Source organism: Lepeophtheirus salmonis, chromosome 8 (genome assembly GCF_016086655.4).
Source record: "Lepeophtheirus salmonis chromosome 8, UVic_Lsal_1.4, whole genome shotgun sequence".
Lineage (NCBI taxonomy): Eukaryota > Metazoa > Arthropoda > Copepoda > Siphonostomatoida > Caligidae > Lepeophtheirus > Lepeophtheirus salmonis.
Genome location: NC_052138.2, coordinates 16,511,503 through 16,534,672, shown reverse-complemented (window position 1 = coordinate 16,534,672; position 23,170 = coordinate 16,511,503). Strand labels below are relative to the sequence as shown.

Below are 23,170 nucleotides of genomic sequence, written 5' to 3'. Positions count from 1 at the left end.
AATTCTCATTTCCAGTACGATTCTTTATTTCATTGAGACTCTTCTATGTCAAAATTAATCATATATTTATTACTGTGAGTTCATCTTCACTCTCAGTTTGTCTATAGTGTTCACCTCTTCAGAGAGGTGGGTTCTGGTTTTTTATTATTTGGAGTGCTTGCCGTGTGACAGGATAAAATTAGTTCTTAATGACTTTTTGGCTACAACCGGACCTATAACCAGTTAATAACTGCATTTCTTAGAATGAAAATAATAAGTGCACATCAACGGTATACACTATACATATATTTTTGCTCATGTAGTATTTTTATTTTGTAACAGTTCTCTTTTTGTACATAGTTAATGCATTTATTTATCTAGTATCTTATGAAGTTTTTATCCAAACTGTCCATGCGAAGTACATGAATTTTAATCCGACTTTGGCACCTTCAATCTTTATTACTGTGCAATATGAAAGTAGTTTAAAGTACTTTGTCTTAATCTTGAAGGCTATCTTGAGATGGCTTACTTTCCAGTGAATGGCGCAATTAAACGAAGCAACGGATTGAAAAAAAAAAAGAAGTTAGACCACATAAATAAACTATATTTTAGCCATCATCAAAGATAATAATTATAATTATACGCATAATCAAGAAAAAAAGATGTAGCAATCTTTGAAAAAATAGTCAAAAGCTATCTCTTATGGACAATAAGATAATGAACGTCAAAATGAACACTGTTCATATTTTTTTCCGTTCATCGTTCATTTATTTTCTGTTTGTCGTTCATTCGTTCAAAAAATGAACGGAAAAAGTGAATACCGTTCGTTTTTATGCTGTATGTCCAAGTCTGCTTCCAATGTATCAAGCCAAGTTATGAGAACCATAACAAATGACTTATAGGCTTATAAATTGTTATGTAAATTTTTCTAGTATGATACAACCACATTTGAATATGTAACTACGTTTATAATCAACAATAATAATGGTATTTCCTAATATTTGTTAAAAAATATGAATATTACAACTTTATAGATTCATTCAGAATCCGGCTCCAACTTCATTAAGTTGTAAAACAAATATTAATGTAAATTCCTTTATCAATATTTAATTCCATCAATCAATTTATTTATTGAATAAAGGTAAATACATATTTAACAAAGACAGAAACGGCTCTAAAAAATTATTCGACACTCATGCAATTATTTAATTTGGTTAATTACGGTACGTATGGTTGACGCCATATCTATGGAAAGGTTTCAAGAACTCAAAGATTTGAGGTCACTAATATTTCTCTTACTGAATTGTATTTTAAAAGTTTGTCGTTTTTGAATCTGTTTTGTCTATCTACCTAAATTTTATCTCTCAATTACAGAAAAAATATTATCTTTTTTATTTATTTTGATCATTGGTCCATTTCTGGTTATCTTAAATATACTAATAACCTTTCAAAGCTCTTAAAATGTCATTTTTATGAATAAAATATTCATCATCAAATTAGTGATTTCGATAGTTATTTTCTGCTTATTTATCTTTGAAAAAAGTATAATTTTCAACTAATTTAGATCAAATATAAATCTATGGGGAAAAAATCAAAGTAGTTTGTAAAGAGAATTTATGTAATTATAAAAGTTACATCTATGAATTTTTCAAAAAATAGATATGATTGGTCAATGTCTAGTCATACGCCCTCTTCTATACGCCATTATAAATGAATAAAATATGTTTATTAAGATTATCACAACATGATACATTAGTTATTATCTTAATGTTGAAATATATCAGTTCTATTACTCTCAAACATTTGGATAAATGGAGAGACATATTTTTAATTTAGATGTACTTTTCATATACTTAGATCAATCTTAATTCATTAGAGACAGAAATCCTTGCATGTTCTCTAAGAATTAGGATAAGAGAAGAGATTTCGGATAATTTATCAGCAAAAAGAGATGTTCAATTATTTATATATACGGGAGGATGATGGGATGCAAATTTATCCGAAGAAGCGAACCAAACCAAGCTGAGCTTCATACGATAGTAGAGTGAATTACTTTTTCGGTTAGGAATCAATTCATATATGTATATAACAATGGATATATTCAAGGGATGAAACTATGACGGTATCAATTCACTTTTAGATTCAGATATAAGGCTCCGGATATAAAATAAGATATGTTAATTGCAAATACTAATAGGTACTACAATAGTTTGAAGTTTACCATAAAACTAAATATATAAAATCAACACATTTGAACAATTGAGAGACAAATTTGATATTCAGACGTGCTTTTAATTTGATAATAGCTACGGCCTGAGAACATTCTTCTATCATTAAGACCGGAAGAAGTGGACTTTTAAATTCTCAAAAAAAAAAAAAAAAAAAAAATCGTTATAACCTGACCATCCATCTCAAGAGATGTTCGATTCCAAATTTTAAGAGGGACGATGAGATGAAAATTAGTCCGAGGAAAACTACCAGGCTTTATAAGGGAGTAGAGTGGACGCCATCCTTGGGACGGTGATTCCTGTCCTCAAAAATTTCAGGTGCCTTGTATTTTTGTATTTCTCAAAAGACAAAATATTATGCTAAGGTTTGTTTGTGAATCCATGAGTAACGATTTAATTAAGTGATTAGTACTTCTTCTATTGGAACCGATGTCGTGTTAGTTTATTTTTTATCTAAATATATATTTTATTGGTGACAGGTATTATTTCAGTTTAAACGAATTTTGCCATTTTTTCCACATAGACACTTATCTTTTTTCTCCTGCCATTTTTTCCTAAAAGGATTAATATTATATACATGAAGGAGCCCTATCTACAGTGTATCTTGTGTACATGATCGATACTACCTCCAACACAAATGCTAGATTCAATTGATAATACTACATCGTTAATATGTGCCCAAAAAAGTCGAGGAGATTCGAATATTTTCGTTTCTTTTAGAAAAATATTTTTGTAAATAAGATGATACAAACTCAATAACAGATAATCTCTTTAACTTTTTTCACAGCGTTTTCGTGAGCAGAAACAAAATAAAAGAAAATTGGGGCGTGACTACTATTTTTTCGTTTAAATGTTAAACGTTCCTGGTTCCAAGAGCCATAGCAAGAAACCGAAATGCCCGATTTAAAAAAGAAAACAGCCATTAAGAACAATTACAAGTCTATATATGACACCAAGTAAAGTATTGATAGGACAAAGCCATATTTTCTCGGAACTGGATCTGTTGGAATCTTTAGATGTAAATATTCGACTTATATTTCGGATACCACAACTTATGGATCTAGCCCCCCCCATACCCCCCCAAAAATCCAAAACCAAAATTAGACAGAAACTTGTCTCGAATTTTATAAGCATATACTCGAAGTTCGGACCAAATAAAGTAGGATCTGGATTTAGGTTTCATTTAAAAAAAAATTATATATAAAATGTGGAGGTTTTTCACAAAATAAGTTTCAAGTTTAATAATAAAATACTGTTATTATACAATAAATTTAGAAGATTTATAAAGATACCTACCTACATGTAATCCCAAGACTTCATTGTTTGTGCCCAGAAGTCACCCTTTGAATCTTGCATTATAAAGAGAAATAATTTTTCGCTAAATTAATAAATCCTGGTCTTCAATTTATCCAAAATTTTTGGTTGTAAAGTCAATGGTGATGTTAATGAGATGCCTCCGTCTAATAATAAAATAGAAACCCAATTTCAAATTTACAACAACTACTAATATGGAGGAAGAACGGTCTTTTAGTAAGTTTAAAACTACTATGTTTTTATTACTTTGAATTATCCTTATATGTCTAATACATAAGGTATTATGTATAAAATACATAATACCTTATGTATTTTTCCTAAAATGTAAATTGCTCTATTTTAACATTTTGGGTGTTTATTTTTTAACATTTTAGCACTCTTTTTTTGCTTATTTTGCCTCAAAAATCCTAAGTCTAGGTTATTAATTGTTATAAACATTGAGTTGATAATTTTATCAAAATAAAAATCAATGCCAGATTATAAATTCTAATCAAGGGACTTTATTGTTTTAAATTACTATATACATCCAAACTTTTTTGAGTTCATAATATGTAAATTGAGCTGCTTTAAATCATACAAGACTTAACTTATGAAAACTAATAATAAGCTGAAAGAAAAATACATTGTATGCGCTATGCTAGTGCGCAAAAAGTTATGTAGACAAAGAAAGATAAAAAAAAAGTATTGAGAAAAAATTTGTTTCTTTTCTAAATAATAAAAATAAATACCAATCTAAGTTGACCTTGAAATATATACATAACTTTGTACATATATATATATATATTACATATCCTTCAGACGTCGCGTCTTCGTAAAACCCATCTACCTATCTTGTCAATATAATTAATCAAGTAAAAAATGAATACCGTGACATCCATAAGATATGAGTAATTAATTATCTGAAACCTCATGGATCTTGAGAGGCAGGTTAAAATACCGTTGGTATATGCAAAATTGTTTTTTTGTTTTTAAACTATAAGTTAATATTATATCATTACATATTATTCCATCCAAGGTTTTACATAATTTGTTCCAATTTAAAATTAAATAACAATCAGAATTAATATTAAAGATACAAGTTAAAAGGTAAATAATGAAGGCAAACATAAAATACGATAACTAATTAATGATGATATTTGATAAAAATAAACTTGTCTTATTACCAAGACTAGGTAATTGATATATTTTGATCGGGATCCTTAAAATCTGTAAGTATATTATTAAAAAAATCGTTAATGATATCATAGTCAACATGATGCATTAGTATGATGTTACTCAAATCTCCGACTGTTGCAAGCTTCCATTTAGATATAACTTTCTTTGAGGGTTTCTTAAAGTAGACTGCTTTACTGAATTCGTTTTTTCAAGTGGCAATATTCCTTTCATTTTTTCCTTTTGAAGTAGCTCATTGGCTTCTTTTCTTGGAGTTATAGTTCTCTGTCCAATAATCGCATACCCAGAGAGGGCAACCACAATGCCATCCTTGACAGAAAATATATAATCAATTATTTGAGTTGTTTCATTAGTCATAAAGATCTTACGTGTCAAAAATATACTACAGGGAATTGGAACTCCAAGGTATTTATGCATTGAAATGGATACAGGGTCAATGCCTAGGTCAAAACCGTACAGTGGAGCATTGTTAATTAGGGGTAGAAAACCCCCATCCAGTGCTGCATCCCAGTATATAGGATTTTTGGTCAGTTTTAACTTCCTGAAAATTATTTTTGCTTTTTTAATGTTGTCAACATCACCCTTCAACGTCGTTCCAATATTCAAATTAATGATAACTGGGCGATTAATGTTGCCAATCACTTGTTTTTCAAGATCTTCATAGTCGATCTCTCCCGAGTCTTGACTCCTTATGATGATGTAGTAGATATTTAGTATTCTGGACTATTTGATAATAGAGTAATGAGCATCATCACTTATATATAAAATGGGATTCTGGAAGTGAGTTCGAGGAATGAGTGAGCCAAGCAAGTTACTAAAACTTCCACCAGTTGTAACTACGGCATAAAGTTCTTCGTGAGGAATTCGAAACAAGTTTACCATGTATCTCAATAGATCAGCCTGTATTCCTTCTATGGAATTCATTGAATTGAAAAAATTTATGATTTAGTGCGAGAGTCTTTTGTACATAAACAGTTCTTTCGTATTGTTCTTATTTCTTCTTGAATCCCAGATGTTCCTTTAGCTTGAATAGCCACCCATAATAACAGTTGAAGATGACCTATTCTGATCTTTTTCTTTGACGACATCTATTTCCATACAACACTCCTTGGTTAAACACTTTTTAATTAAGGAAATCCCTCCAGAAATTGGGATCCCAAAAAAATCTGAGAGGGGAAAAGTAATAGAGTTCAAACCATTCTCGAAATTAGTTCTATAATAATTTTGTATAAATGGCAATATAACCCCTAGTGTTGAGCAAGAGTAGTGCACATAGGACATTTTTTCTTTCTCCTATAACAGATCTTATTTCGTTTAAATTATCCACATTCACATTTACATCACTCAATGAAAGCAAAAGCAAGATAGTGAACAGTGATTCTCTTCTTATTATGGACCATCAGGTCCTTTATAAACCTATGCATTCGGAGAATATATGGGTCACACCCAGTTTTCACCTTGGCATATATTGTGTCTCGGGGAAACCCTTATGTGTTATTTTCAGACTGCCTTTTTTATCTATACAAAACAATTTATTTGCCGATAAAACTAATAGATATGATTCGCGGATAAATACTAAAAAACAGTTGCTACTTGAAAAAAAGAAATTTTACATTTTGATGAATGGCGTGGAATGAAATAAGTAATGTCAAAAAACAAGGAAGAACTTGTGGGAAAGATATATTGTCTTAGACAAGACTTCAATTATATCCAGACATTATTTTCCCATAGACCCGGAGATTTCGAACTTGATCTGAACACTGAAAAGGTGGACTCAAATAAAGCTCTGAATATTGAATGCAAAGGATCTTTACTCTTTTCTTTAACTATATTTATTACTTTGAATGAATAATTATTAATTATTTATGAAATATGAAGAGGATATGTAATGAAGATGCAAAATATTTCATAAGAATTATGAATGACGAGTATAATATGAAAAATATATCTTAATAATTGGCTTCTTATACTGATTGTACTATGTAGGTTTTATTCATGACAACTTGAAGTAAAATGTCTGGCGCCCTCATTCATCAGTACAAATTTAACTTGTGCGTACAAATTTCTCTATAACAAAGGTTTTATATGCCGTGATCGCTGTCATCCTGGCGACTGCATTATTGTTTTCATCCATACCATTGAGACTTAATTGAAGTATTCGGTATAGTAATCAATTGTTTTCGATCCCCAGTATTAAGAAACAAAAATTTTACTTCAGAGATAAGATGTTTGTATTTTTGAAGTAATTAGAACTGTGTGCAGATATTCTGTTGAGACCATGAGCGAGGCAAGTGATATACAACATTATTGGGGAATTTTGCTTTAGGGGTTTGACTGCTTTTATAGAATAAGCTGCACCATCGATAATGAAAACCTTTCGTTTCTCACCACAGAAATTGGAGCCCAAAAGTTTTTAAGATTTTTCACTTCAATACTTGTAATTATTCTATTGTCAGCCTTCTTAACATCTTCCAAATTGATTAAATAAGAGTAACCTTTCAATAGTGCAGTCATGTATCGTAGTTTTGTCTAAGACAAGAACATTATCATTTCCTAGAAGTTCTTACTTAATCTTTGAAAATACTACTTTACTTTGGGACTCCAACTGAGTAAGATAATGAATTAATATTTAACTATTCTGGGCTATACAACTTTGGTTGGGAAGTTATGATAACAGTTATGCTAAAAAGTGTTTGTTTGACTATAAGTAGAGTTTAAGATCAAAGTAATCCTTGCCAATGTTTTAACTAGATACAGAGTAGGATGTATATTTACTTCATTTCCAATCCTCTAAGGGCTGATCATTGCTCACAGCTAATCTAATAAAACGCCATTACAGCTAAGCTGCTTTTCTCCAAAACATTTCTCCAATTTTTAGGTCTACCATGTTGATTTTTTTTTTTTAACATACCAGTGGATTGCATTATTTTGTTATCTCTGCTTATAAGAAAATATATGATCCATGTAAAGAAAAAAACTAAGTATAGCGATTAGAAACGGAAAAACAGTTGATGCATGTTCTTTTTTTCTTTTCATTGATTATTTAATACGTCATCTCCCTTTAAAAGAAGAATTATCACCTATCTTCGGTGTAAATTAATTTAAAGATGAATTTAAATGTAATTATAATTCCCTGTACTAATGCTATTTTAAATCTAGAAACTTATCTTCTATATAGTAATAATTAATTTTCTCCCCCCCAAAATCATAGAACAGGCATCTGATATTAAGAATGGTCTTAATTCAGTAATACCAAATTTCTCGAACCCGCTTATTCCTCGTGCTCAGAGACAAATTCCATCGTTAGTTATAATTAAAGAGTAAAGTGTAAAGACAAAACTAAGTAAAATTAGAAATACTTCAATAACGTTTTATTTGATACAAAAGTATAAATAATAATTTTATCAAAACTTGTTAACAAGACCATTGCAAACTACGTTACTCAAAAGTTTTGTCATCAATGGCAATACCATAAATGGATCACTTCTTGTTTTTTAACTCAATCTACTATTTATTCTTCTTGAGCTCCAAAAAACAGTTTTGTGTGTTTTTGGTATAGAATAAACCACCCTTATATAACCCCCACCCCCTTAAAAAAAATCGGCACCTCTTGCTTAGCCTGAACAAGTTCAAAATAATCACCCATACAATGTTTCAACATCATAGTTCCAACATTTTGGGCATTCATAAAGGACATACATACAGACAAACTATATTATTTATATATGTATAACTTGAAGTTTATATATTTTTTTTAAATCATACAAAAAGCGGACATGGTGTCATAGAAACACGTCCACGAGAGATGATGTCGTGATGAAGTTGACTGTTTCAAATACAATAAGGTCACACTAATATCATCAAAAGTTATTTTTTTTGTGACAAGGTAAAACAAATAGGTAAAATATTTGAAAAAATTGACAATCTGGTTTTACTCTGGGCAACCTCCAAAAAAATACGTAATTGGATATCTAATTTTTTTTTTAAATAATACAATTTTTTTTGCATTTTATCTATTTAAACATTACATTCTTTTTACATACGAAAGATAAAATTTTAAACTCACTTTAGATAAATAATTATATAAAATTGACTATAAAAATCGGGTTCATTCCTAATTTTCAACAACATGTCATACCAAAAGCCTGGTGAGGTTAGCGTGACTGCAGTGTACATTATATTGTTTTATCCTTTAATCGCAAAAATACATTTAACAAAGAACAAGGAACAAAAAAAATAATCATGGATCGTTTTCAAAAAATAAATTTCCCATAAGAATTGTACATGATTGACTTTTAAATTAAGCCTACCGGGTGCAGCCCAAAAAATGTTTACACTTCGTTTTTGCTAAAAAAGTCAAGATTTTTGTGAATCTGGTAAAATTGTTCCGGTCAAATATTAAAAATAATTAAGTATCTTAAAAGTCAATAGAATGCAATCTGAACATGAACAACAAATTTCGGTGTGCACACTTTTAGACACTGGCAAAAAACCAAAGCAGGAGAGGTTCGAGGACAACTTGCCTTTTTGGCCAAAGAAAATGTGGTCCCCTATTCACCAGATGCCTACACATTGGACTTCAGTTTTTGGGTGCATGTTGAGTTCAAGGCCCGCACCGTCTATCATCCAAATATCAACAAACCTCAAGGACATCGTCAACCAGTACTGGGATGCCATGTCTGATGACTACATTCATAGTGGTGCAAGGACATCTGTGTTCGCCTGGAAGCCATCATAAATACCTAGAGGGGGGGAATCAATTAATTATTAGGGTAGCCAAGACATCATATTAGTTATTTTTATTGACATACCCTATTACAATTGCTTGCTGAAATACATCTTGATAAAGTCTACAGATTGTAGATTGAAAGTGTAGGGATTTTTTCGCCGCACCCGGTACTTTATGTTAGTACTTCTGATCTTATTGTTGTGTTATTGTGCTGTTGTATTGCTGGCTGGACAAGCGAACTTGTAAATCTGTGTTTTTTAAAATTAAAGTTATAAATGCTTACAGTTCACATTAGTCTCTGTTCATTACTGTCTCGTCTATATAAACAGGAAATTTGTATTTAGGCTATACTGTGTCATTTTTAATCGTACTTAATATTTTAATCATACACTGGTATGCCTTGATGTTTCATCCACTTTTGAAAGGTGCCCTCACTGAAATTTTTCAAACACACTAATTTACAGGCTTAGAAATTGAACAAAAAAATAAACGACGTTCACTCTCTCCGTTCATGCTTCGAAAAAATGAACTATGTACATAGAAAAAACAGTCCTCTATTTATTTGTTCATTTTCTTATTGAACAATTTCTTATTTTTTTTTTCAAAGATGACTACAATTTTGTTTCTTTACTATTATTATCTTGAAGATACTTAAAATAACATTGATTATTTTTTATGAAATGTCTTACAGTACACCATTTACAAATCACAGGAGTATAAAATGATCACGTGTGAAATTTACATTCCAGGTTAGTTAAAAGTGCAATCTTCTAATTTACTTCTTATTTATATTGCCAAATATTTCATTAAAATTTGGATTTCATTTAAGAAAACGTGGTGTAAAAAATCCACCAAACTTAATGCCATACTCGAATAAATGTAAGATGCAATTTATTGGTCCCCCAAGCGATAGGGTTCAGCCTTTCAGGGTAGTGTTTTTAGGACCAAAGAAGGGGTTATAAATAAGATATCGAGATTTTTTCAATAATATTTTTGGTTTCTCATGATAAATGAGACATTGGTAGATATATTGGATCGAAATCAGAAACCGATATAGGTATAGGGTAAATATTCAATATCAGCATTGTATTGATATCAAAATGCAATCGTATAAATTTCAATATTTACTCCGATATTTATATGATGCATTTAGAAAAAAGGGAAAAATGGAAAATAAATTGTTTTTCAAAATAGTAACATCTATTAATAATTAATTGTAAAAGTGCCTCATATTAAATACTCAGTACTCACACTTAGAAGAATGAATGAAAGTATCTGTTATGACTTATATACTTCCTAAAAATATTGCTTCCCAAAGTTTTTCTCCACAGGTAACATTACATTAAGAAAAAATCTAAGCCAAGGTTTATTCAATACCTAGGCTTGTCAAGTTTGTGTTTAATAAAAATGGCTCTCTTTTGTATAAAACGGTAATAATAAGAGTTTAAAAATTTGTATATAAATGAATATGCTTAGTGTTACTTTGATTGGTCAGATGAAGTTGCACGGATTAAGAATAAGTAAAAATATTTTACAGTTACTCCATCTGACCTAGAATTATTATTTTGCAAAAGATTAAGACCATCTGGGATATTGTCTTATTTTTAGCAGAAAAGGAATGTAATTCAGATATAAAACAAAATATGACCAGTTCAGTCAAACGATGTAAAATAGTGCTGGCACTTACTTTTAAACTTTTACGAATCAAATTGGACTACATTTTTTTTTTTGAACTAGTGGGAGATCTTGAAACAGTCAACTTCATTATGGTGTCATCTCTCGTGGAGGTTTTCCTTGGGTACCCTGTTCTCTTTATATCTTTATAAATCCCAAATTTTGCAAAATTATTAATGCCAGTGTGAACAGCATGTCTTGCTACAGCACATCTTTCTGGCCATTTTGCACTCAGAATAACCTTATTCGTGTAACATTACTATTTTAGACCTTTCGACATCAGAAAAGGTAGTTTTTTTGCCCATTTTTGAAGAATATCAATAACAGCTCATATGTGAGCACCACAACCTTCTCCTCCAAGTGTAGGCAATAGGTCGATAAAAACACTCGCTATATCCAGTGGAACATGAAACCTACCACACTTGTATAATATGCGTAAATACACGTGAAGAATACTACTATTATTGAATTAGGTATAATATCAAAGGTGGTCTCAAACTTTTCCAAATGACCTAATGTATATATCCTTCTCTAGGAGAGGCCGAGTCTTCAACTTACACCAATAGATTCCAAGATAATACGTAAAATAATTTCAAAATGTTTTACCGCTGCTAGCTGAATATTTTTTGGTGTTGTTCCATACTTTTTGCAATATTCCTCGATGCAATTCTCACATCGAGTTTTTCCAACTACAAAGCATCAATAATTGTAACTATATCTCATTTATTTATGGACATTATTTCAAGCTTATTCACAGACCTTTTTGGGCAAATAAGACCTAATCCATCCTACTTTTTACTTGCAGATGCCCGTTCTAATAAAAAAGTAACTTGGGTGTCTAAAAGAAAACATTTTTCCATTACACTAGTAGTGTCATCTGAAATGCTTGTTTAAATGGAAAAATATGCAAAGTATTTGAAACCATGATTGAATTCCATAATGTTATCAATTATATTAATCCCTAGACCACCATATTTCAAACATAGTTTCTTAGCTTTTGTAACAATTAATCTTTTTTTTCATTTCTGACATTATACGGTTTATGTTTTTAAGCTAACGCATGGACTGGTGGCTTAACAAAGAAATTACGTTTTTTCTTTCAAAATAGGCTTTTTTTAAATTATTATTATTTTTGATTTTTATTCCCTTTATGGAACAGGCCCCATAACACTTTACTTTTCATCCAATGCATAGCATAAAAGGTATTTTCCCCCTTGAAGAAGCACTGTAAAATGAAAAAAAACAGATTTTTTTTCATCTATTGTTTTGGAAATAACTCCTGCTATGCCGCGAGCTGAATTTTATAACATCAGTATTTTCGATTTTCTAAAAAATGCTCGAGAAATTACAAAATTTACTTGTTACTCGCTTTAATACTCCTTCCTTGCCTGAACACTAACATGAACTTGTGTAGTTCTCCAGGGGACTCTGTATTTGTAATTGAATATATTATATAAGTAAATATAAAATGATCTTATTATAAACATAATGCTATTATACGAGAAGTACTATAATAAATTTAATCTAAGATACTGATAATCACACACAATCGTTTTCGTAACTTATAATGCACAGATTAATCTAAAAATTAATTTAACTTATTTGAATCGTCTTCACAAGCATAATTCAAAAGTTTATATAGTCAATGAATCAATATTTTACAATAGTCTGGCCATAACTTGAAACAAATATGGTTTTAGTGGCACTGATGCTTATTAATATGAATACATATTTTTGATAATATATGGAAAAATAAAAGTTTTCAGGTGGGTAAGTCTCCCAGCAATGTCAAGTAAACTGCGTCCAAAAAAACAAACAAACAAAGATTATTTTTAAAAAGAACTGGGACAATGAGTACACATTAAAGGAAAGTTAGAACAGTAACTTATACACTGAAATTTTGATATTTCAGTTAGTAGTTTTTGTGTAATATTTTACCAGAAAAGGACAAATGATGATTAGAAGACGGATATGAAATAAAACTGCATAAAATGACGTCTTTAATGAAGCCTTTAATAGTGAGTAGGAATTTAATTGATGGATATTAACATTTAATGGTAACTGGGGAGGTAGAGATAATTTCTTCATTGCTCTCCCCTCTTCAGAATGTGAATGAAATGTCTTGTGTTGAATTTTGTAATGGAGTTACTAGGAATGAAAATACTTGGGCTGTATCTACAGGTCACACTTATTTACACTTTGTTTAAAAAAACAAAGAACATAACGCTATCTAAGTGGAATAAAGTCATAGGAAAAGAGTCGCAAATAAAAACATAGCCATGGTGAAGTAGGTATATTGAATCCAGTAGAAATTGACTTATTGGAAAATAAATTATGATAACACACGTATACATTTAAAATATTAGACTAGACATTAGGTAAATTTTAATCTCTTAATTGGAAATCCCTAGATATGTCATAAAAAAATTCGTTGATCATATCATAGTCAACGTGATGCATTAGTATGATGTGACTCAAATCTCTGGCGGTAGCAAGCTTCCATTTAGATATAACTTTATCTGAGGGTTTCTTAAAATAAACTATGTTACTGAATTCGTTATTCCAAGTGGGATAGGATATTCCTTTCATTTTTTCTAAGAGATACTTTGCTCTTTGAAGTAGATCTTTGGCTTCAGTTCCTGGAGGTATGGTTCTCTGTCGATAAATCGCATACCAAGAGAGGGCAACTACAACGCCATCCTTGACGGAAAATATATCATCAATTATTTGAGTTGTTTCATTAGTCATAAAGATCTTACGTGTCAAAAATATACTACAGGGAATTGGAACCCCAAGGTATTTATGCATTGAAATGGATAAAGAGTCAATGCCTAGGTCAAAACCGTGCTGTGGAGCATTGTTAATGAGGGGTAGAAAACCCCCATCCAGTGCTGCATCACAGTGTATGTGATATTTGGTCAGTTTTAACTTCCTGAAAATTATTTTTGCTTTTTTAATGTTGTCAATGGCACCCTTCAACGTCGTTCCAATATTCAAATTAATGATAACTGGGCGATTAATGTTGTCAAGCACTTGTTTTTCAAGATCTTCATAGTCGATCTCTCCCGAGTCTTGACTTTTTACGATGATGTAGTCGATATTCAATATTTTGGAATATTTGAGAATAGAGTAATGAGCATCATCACTTACATATAAAATGGGGTTCTGGAAGTGAGTTCGAGGAATGAGTGAGCCAAGCAAGTTACTAAAACTTCCACCAGTTGTAACTACGGCATAAAGTTCTTCGTGAGGAATTCGAAACAAGTCTGCCATGTATCTCAATAGATCAGACTCTATTCCCCTGATTGATTTTGGATTTATATTGTACTCCAATATTTTTAGTACGTCTTTCAGATGCATGTCTGAGAACTCAATGTTGATGGGGTATCCAACAAACTTTTTTTTAAAATCACTAATAAACTCAGAAAAGTTATTTAGACGTAACCTATCGGACTTGGATATTCTATAGACTTTACAAAATTCATCAGGGGATTCTTCATCTAAAAGATCTGTCAACTTCTTGGCCGTGCGTCCTAAAAATTGATCCATAAACATATCTAACTTAGATCTTGTCATATGGGGTAGGATTTCAAATTTATAAGTGTTCTTAAATCCCATATTTCTTTTCAAGTTCCATTCCTCAATGAGACTGCTTGAAATTGTTTCAAAAAATATACAAGTATGGAAGTCATTGGATTGAACAAATTTATCATTTAGTGCGAGAGTCTTTTGTACATAAACACAGTTCTTTTGTATTCTTTTTATTTCTTCTTGAATGCCAGATGATCCTCTGGCCTGAATAGCCACCCATAATAACAGTTGAAGATGACCTATTCTGGATCCAGGGACAGTATAATCTTTTTCTTTGACGACATCTATTTCCATACAACACTCCTCGGTTAAATACTTTTTAATTAAGGAAATCCCTCCAGAAATTGGGATCCCAAAAAAATCTGAGAGGGGAAAAGTAATAGAGCTCAAACCATTCTCAAAATTAATTCCATAATCATTTTGTATAAATGGCAATATAACCCCTAGTGTTGAGCAAGAGTAGTGCACATGGACATTTTTTCTTTCTCCTATAACAGATCTTATTTCGTTTAAATTATCCACATTCCCATTTACATCACCCAATGAAAGCCAAAGCAAGATAGGAATAGATTCATCAAGGATTTTCATTTCTTCCCGTAAATTAGCCAAATTCATTCCACTATCAGAGGCATTTGAATTAATAAATTTGATTTGCTCTGGTGGTACATCAAAGAGCTTGAGCTGTGAAAGAATTCTTCGATTAATATCTCTTGGAAGGAAAAAGACACAGCGTCTATGGAAACGAGCAATGCCCGTGTTTACAATAAAGAGCTCACAGCGCTCGAAGTCCCATTCAATGTAACCTCCAATTTCTTCCTCCTTTAATTTATAGAGACTCGCAAAGTATTTCATAACCTCAAATTCAAATTCTTTGGTGCATAAATGGAGACAAGAAGTCGAACATGGATTCCCAACATTATTGAAGTAGTGTTGTATAAATTCCTTGTAAAAAGTGATGATGGGATCACTGGGGTCACGAATGTAGGAGCAATGATCAGTTATCTTAGTAAGTTTGTCAATAACATCTTCATAAGAGAGTAAAGCCTGTTTTACTTTGTTATAAGTCACAACTTTTCTCGCAATTGCAGAGAGCATATTTGTTGGATAACTAAAATTGATGCTTGAAATGTTGTTAGAAGAAGTTTTAATATATATTTATGAATAGGAATTAATCAATTAATCTTTTTAAAAAATATATATATAATGGTTATAGTAAGTTCACCTTTACATATGATGTTAATCCATTGAGGGAGAATTGAAGACTGACGTCTTCGACATATGACTTTTATCATGAAAAATATAACCCAATAATAAGTACAATACTTTAATCACTGCCCATTAAATGCTTCTTTCTTTTTCATGCGTGGTCATAATGGATTACACTACAGTCCAAGATTATAAATTCTTACTCGAAGGGGTTTTTGAGGGATTTTCCGCAATATTTTATTTGCAATACATATGTAGCTGAAAAATAGATGTTGTAATATCTTAGGAAAAACATATTATGTACCTAGATTGTAATTACGTCATTTTTATTTACTCTTTTTCATGCGGCCAAATGATGAGATAAATGCCATCTGGTGATAAATTGACCCTTTGTTTGATTAATCAAATGATATGTGTTTCTTTTATGGGTTCTAGACTAACCACATTCATATTAGGTAGGGGAAGAAGTAATTTCGTATTTCCTGTTTTTTTTGTTTTTTTAACTCTTGTTCATTATTGGTCACATTGGACCATACGATAAATTGTTGTAAAGGTTGGGTGTATAGTACAAAAAGTTTTTCTGGACAGTATTGCACTTGGCCCGTTCAGTCGTGAGTTATGGTGAGTCAAGTATGGAGGTCTCAAAGGAAGAAATTCGCCATATTTTACATTTTCCTGAAAGGGTGAACGCGCCCAAGAAAATTTGCGATGTATTCGGGTCGATACTCTTTAGGTTTGTGTTGTACATAAGTGGTTGGTGCGATTTTTTCCCTCCACTTAATTATCCCATCTAATTTGAACAACTTGACCGTTGGAAGCTGGCGATTGAATAGAAGCGACCAGCATTGGTGAATAGAAAACAACACGACGTCATTAAGACAACGACAGGCCGCACACATCTTCGATCACACGCCAGAATCTCCTGCATCCAGTCCAGACCTGGCCCTGAGGGATTATCATCTGTTTATGTTTATGGCCAACACGCTCGAGGTACAAATTTCGCCTCTATAGAGGGATGTAAAAGTTTGTTGTCTGAGTTTTATGCCAATAAGGACAAGTTATTAAATAGAACGGGGCATACTTTGCTTAAATTGGATGGTTGTAACACTTCTTATATAGCATTGAAATATAGAGAAAAATACGAAATTACTTTTTCCCCAATCTATTATTATATGAATGTAAATACCTATTTATTGTTCTATCTATAGACTCATATTATGAGTAAAGAACCGATAAAAAGTAATCCATCAACGGGCACACAATATCTTTAAAGGGGGGAATATTCTTGAAAAAACATGATAAAATTATTTGCCATAAAATGTATAAAATGCATAAACGTATTCCTTTGATCGTTGTCACATCAATATCAATGTTGTATCACGCAACCTTCAATACAAATGGCAACATGAAAAGTTGAATTAAATCAGTTGCTTGTTAGCCCATTATGAGCCAAATTTTTCCAACTATTATTCTTCAATAATTGTTGGGAATCTTTTATAGCTTATAAGAAATAAATTTTAATTCAACCCATCAACGTTCAGAACACAGATAAGAAGGGAAAAGTAGAAATATCCGTAGCTGAAAACAAATGCATTCTATATTTTTTTGTTAGTGAGATAACGCCATGTTGCAATTTTGAAATTCATTGTATTTCAGTGACCTAATTTTCTATTTAATACATGTATGTTTTGTTTAACAACACATTCATTCTAGATTTTATTATGACATGACGTTTTAAAATTATATGTTATTTAGACGTATATATATTTAAAATTAATATTAATTTACTTTTTAATTTTAATATATTTGTGATACTCACAATTATTTGTCAATCCTATTAGTACGAAAGAAAATTTAAGAATATAATGTCACTGATTAAGATGCCGTAAAATCTTTCTGTGTGTCCAATGTACAATATAAATACAGTTATGGTCTGTACAAAATGTGATTTTGTACAAGTTGTAACTTGTACTAGCAGATTGTCCAAGTTACGATTTAGTCCTATTAAAATGCCATGTTTCAGTAGTTCTCAGTAGCTCTGACCTACGCGTCAATATTAATATATGCTTAAGCGAATCATACTGTTTTTGGTAGTAAGATTTATATAAACTTCATCAAGAACAAAACATTCGTACATTGTACAAAGTATCAATAGTATTTTTTTAATCACAATATTACCTTATAAGATCAACAATTATTCCTAAAATGTCCTCCTTCTGCAGTCACCATGGGCTCCAGTCTGGGCTCGCTTTACCTTGATGACATAGTCTTTGTACATTTCAGCCAACTCTTTCTCCACGGAGGCCTTCAGAGAATCAGCATTGCAGTAGGGACTTTGAAGGCCCTGTTATACACGTAAAGCAATATTACATAGTCCAGTGGCGAGTAATCCGGTGATGAGGATGGCTACAAGTTTTGAGGTAAAAATTGGCGAGGATTTCCAAGAAGCAACCTTGAGTTGTTATGGCTTTATGGCTAGGTAATTAGTTTTGTTGGCAACAGTAATGCCCTTTAGGGAATTTGGCATCCAATCAAGGATTATAAAACTAGACGCGGTAGTATTTGAAACTTAAAGGGATTATTATAAAACCATACGTGGGGGTTAGAAATTTATAGAGCTCATCCTAATATAATTTTTTAAAATATCAAGAGTTATGTCTAACATAAAGGGCTCTCTATAACAACACACCAAATCGATGTGACTTTTCTAAATATATTATAAGAAGTGACTGTAAGTGTAGTATTTGAAGCTGGAGGGGCTCATTGTAAAATCATACACGTAGCCTTTGAAGCGTAAAAGATTTATTCTAACACCACACAGATTCAGTCAGACAAATAAAAGCATATAAAAGAAAGGGGGTTCTCATTCGATCTGCGTATACTTCTTACAACTTGTTCAAAATCCCTAGTTGTACACGACATGCAAAGTGGGGGCTTAAAACTTTTAGTAACATGACTAAATTACAAGAAACGTGATTTTTATCGAGTCAAGAAGAAAAACTCAAAAACAATTTGAGATATGTTCAAAATTTTAGCTACTTTTTTATTCAATATGTCTTCCTTTACAATCAATAACACCCTTGATACGTTGGTGAACAGTTTGTCAGCTCTTGACGAAATAACCGTGACTATGGCTTACCAAGCTGTCATTATGGTAGCTCAAAGCGAATCCAAATTTGAATGAGAATTGTGGTAGACATTCTGATCCAAGACTCTCCAAACTACAAAGTACCGGAGTTAAAGATCAGGGCTTGAGGAGAGCTAGATGGAGGCAGGGCAGAAGTTCACTTTTTTGTTACTTTAGAAGTTTTGGTTCTTCTTGACTGTATGGGAGGGGGCACAATTTTATGGGACTTCTTGGTGTTGTATGCATTCAGATGAAGGAAGAGGGGAATGATATCTGCAGCCTTCTCGGCACTGACACCGGCGAAAAGGAGATTGGGCAGGTGTTGTCTTTTTTGTTGTTTCTCCGGCATTTTAACACATAGATACATGTTATAAAAACTTGTTTATTTTTGTTTCAGCTGTCATTGAGTTGTGTAATGACACATCATAATTAAAAATAAAGGGCGTAAAAACGTAATTCAAAGCTACTACAAATTTTTTTCCGCACTCTATATATGTATGATATTTAGTTGAAAAAATGATTATTTCCCATTGTACCAGATCCCTTGCTTATGGACTGACATATGATTCAATACTTTGGTGTTTGTAAATAACGTCAAAGAACAATTGAATATGTCGCAAAAATAATATATACAAAGGAAATGTAGCTATATATTTCATAGATACCTGTTTTGGTAAAGCAAGGAATTTCCCTAATATAAAATAATCTCATGAGTAAAACAACCTTTCCGAAAAACTCCAGGTAAAAAATAAAAAAAAACATGGGTAAGTTGATTATGGACATCATTTGTCAAATTATATCAACACACAAACTATATTTTCCAATATAATTCTTTCTCTTAAAATGGGAAATTTATTATAAATAATATTCAATTTGGAGCATACATATTAATAAATTATGATCAAATAAGACATCTTCCACTCCCTTTATCATGGGTAGATTTTGACATTTTTGTTAGAAAAAAAAATAATGTTTAGAAATGAGAAAAGGAAAAACGTTGTTGCATTTGCTTTTTCTTCAATATTTAATTGGTCATCTTATTGTTAACTTCTTCCTTAATGTAAGCATTTTTGCTCATCTTTGATGTAAATTATTTCAAAAATGTTTAACAAAATACATATTTACGAACTTGAATATATTAACAATATTTTGAAATGCAATAATGTCATTTCAAATGTAGAAGGTTCTCCTCTTTATACTAGTAATTCATATTCTTACCCTCTAAAAAACCAAAAAGTAGTTAATAGCAAAAAGGGTCTTCATTGAGAAGAACCACACTGTCTTCTGTTTGTAAAACCTATTATCCGCAGTTTTTTTAATTGAAAAATCTATTTAGATTAACTAAATAGCTATATAGTGGGGATTAAGTCAAATTACTTTGTTTGCTTAACAATAGAGTTCATGACTAATTTATCAAAGCAAGTAAATCTGGAAAACATCATTTATTCTGTTAATGCAACATGGAGGCTGGCCAGAAGTCAGCCGTATTGTTTCTGCAAAAATGTTGCTTTTTTTTAGCTGTTTGGGGCTGCAATGGACATCTTGATGTTGTAAGCAGTCCGGATGGGGAAACTAACGATATTTAAAGCCTTCTCGGTACTGACACCGGCGCAGCAGATATGGTTCACACGTTGCCTTTTTTTAATGTTCCTATAATTGGTCAGATGGAGTATAAGCTTTTTTTTTTTTTGCTCTGACATTTTACGCTTAGAGACATGGGACAAAATCAAATGTTATTGATTTGTATTTCAGCTGTTATTTGATTGTGTAATGACTTAATTAAAAATAATGGGAATAAAATTGTAAAATATAGTCCTTCAAGTTTTGGGTCTCTACTCTGTATTATAATGATATTTCCGTCTCTGGGCTGGAGTAACATCCCATAAAAGTGTTGAATTATAAGTTAAAGGGATAATTATAAATGATATATTTTATTTGATCATTGTCAAATTAAGTTACAAAATTAAAAATCAAGTTTCTTAAATATATTTTTCATTCTTGAGTACTTGAACTCATCTCAGAACTTTAAATAAAAACCCTGCAATTGATCAAAATATGTCTATAATGTGTGGGCTTTTATACCTATTATGTAAAAGAATAAATGAGACATATCCTCATTTCCTTGTTTTTTTTATGTATTATTTTTGTACTCACTTGCCTCAAAATATTGGTATCCAACCAAATAAAAATTTGAGTTGGATATTTAATTTTGTCCTCAAGCTATAGGATCAAAATGTAGTACCGTGGAAAAAAATGATTATTATGTGTTTACATACTATACAATATATTAAAAAAAAGGTGTATCAAAGGGTCTACTGCATAACTGCAAATTATTATTATTTGTACAATATGTAATGTTGCAAATAATTCTAAATAAAACCTGATTATTTAAAGGAAACAATAAAGCATTAGGGTTTTTTTTCGACATATTTATATTTTGATTACGGTTAGTCCGGAAAAGTTGTGATATGGTCAGAAAATAGTCTACGCAAAGTTTCATAGTCCTATATAGTCATATTTAGGTGGCACATCTTGTTCAATGTTTGAAAGGAGGCAAAAATTCTTTATTTCGTCAAAAAAGATACAGCATTAATCGTTACTTTATGTATATTAATTATGATAGAAATAATTCTAACCTATAAAGAGTATTTTTCCAAAGCTATTCTATGGAGGAAAAAGAGAGAATAGTACAAAAAAAAGTTTTGATCCTTCCTTTCTGAGGATTTACAAAAATGATGAAAGGTATACACAAATCATCAAATTTTTCTGAGTTATATCTTTTTGTTTTGTTTCGTAGGATAATTTTAGAAAAAAACTTGTTGAACACTTATAGACATGAGACATAACGTATCAAAATTATGAATGCAAAATAACCTAAAATGTCTTTTTTGTATCTATATTTAATGAGTAATTGTTTGTCTTTTTTCATACATTGATCGAGATGTGCAACCTACTTTGTAGGGCAATGCGTTTTTGCATAGGTAATTCCCATTCTATATCACAACTTTTCTGCACTAGCCATAATCGAAATTTGAAAAAAGTTGAAAAACAAACTACCCTAATAGGCACATATCCATAGGTTTTTATAGTTCAATCTTCATCATTGATTAACAGTGAGTCTTACTTATGGATGGGTCTCAGGTATTTTTCGAATTGATGCTCCGGGTACAAGTCCATGGGTACTACGTATTCGTAATACCAGTACAGTTGAATTACAAATCCAAATAAGGAGGAATTGGATGGAATAACTTTAAAAATGAGGTTACACTGAATGATAAGATATAAATATTTAGGTGTTTTAGTTATGTCAACAAGGGGATATTGAATTACGTAATTCTTTCTACGTATAATGTATAACATTTATGGACATACTTCAATATTGGGTAGAGAGAGAGAGAGAGAGACGCTTTGCTTACATAATTTTAGTTTGTTTCAATCTTCATAAATATACATATTTGGAACAAAGCAAGGGTTTTTGAACTGAAAGTAATGGTGAATTAAAACAAAAAAATTTATGGAAAAAATCATGTTGCCACTCAAATCAAGGACAAGCTGGCATAATTGTTCTCATAAATGAGTTTGGATACCATATTTTGCATTTTCAATTCATATTTCCACCTCTAAATTATCTTGCATTTCAATTTATAAATTATTTTGATAAACTCTTCAAATACTCTGCTAGTTGCACATAAAGGTTGTAAAAATTATGGATACTGATGGCATGTTCGATGACAAGAGAAAAAAAGTCCAAAAATGATGGGATCTTGTGGAGGGAATTAATATATGATAATTATTATGACCATCCTCCTTGGGCAGAAGCAATAAAGAACATAACTAAAAATAAACAGGTGCCGCTATTCCCGTCCAAGAATATAGATATAATTGACTTTCCTATCACTAAGATGAATTTTGAAACGTTAAGTAAAAAATGAATAAGGACCGTCGAGGAATTAATGGTATCAAACAATATAACTGATCCAACTATAGCCTTACTAAAGCTGCAAATAAACTCGGGATATAAAAATTAGGTAAGGAATAAAGCCACAAATTATTCTAACCAATTAATGAGGGCAAAATTTTGGTGGGAAGAGCAAGTGAGATTAATGTTTTGCATCTTTTAAAAGCGACTGGAACTGAGACAGGCTCCAT

General features: G+C 31.2%; 1 protein-coding gene and 1 long non-coding RNA gene across 5 annotated transcripts; both read right to left on the bottom strand.

Moving 5' to 3' along the window:
- Positions 1-4,501: 4,501 nt before the first annotated feature.
- LOC121121790 (uncharacterized) lies at positions 4,502-5,510 on the bottom strand. Its single transcript, XR_005865576.2, has 2 exons — positions 5,063-5,510; positions 4,502-5,003 (listed from the first exon to the last, which is right to left on the bottom strand). It is a non-coding gene; the product is annotated as an uncharacterized lncRNA (long non-coding RNA).
- Positions 5,511-13,089: 7,579 nt separating this feature from the next.
- On the bottom strand, positions 13,090-16,194 carry LOC121121568 (uncharacterized). 4 transcript variants are annotated; one of them, XM_071890370.1, is made up of 3 exons: positions 15,911-16,194; positions 13,857-15,796; positions 13,090-13,797 (listed from the first exon to the last, which is right to left on the bottom strand). In XM_071890370.1, exons 2-3 carry the CDS (start codon positions 15,781-15,783, stop codon positions 13,730-13,732), a joined length of 1,995 nt encoding a protein of 664 aa, XP_071746471.1. In that variant the 5' UTR covers positions 15,784-15,796; positions 15,911-16,194; the 3' UTR covers positions 13,090-13,729. The 4 variants fall into 4 exon arrangements, with proteins under 4 accessions (XP_071746471.1, XP_071746470.1, XP_040572460.1 ...); XM_071890369.1 differs by having other exon boundaries at positions 13,857-15,808; positions 15,911-16,072; XM_040716526.2 differs by having other exon boundaries at positions 13,090-15,808; positions 15,911-16,085.
- Between the last annotated feature and the right edge of the window lie 6,976 nt (positions 16,195-23,170).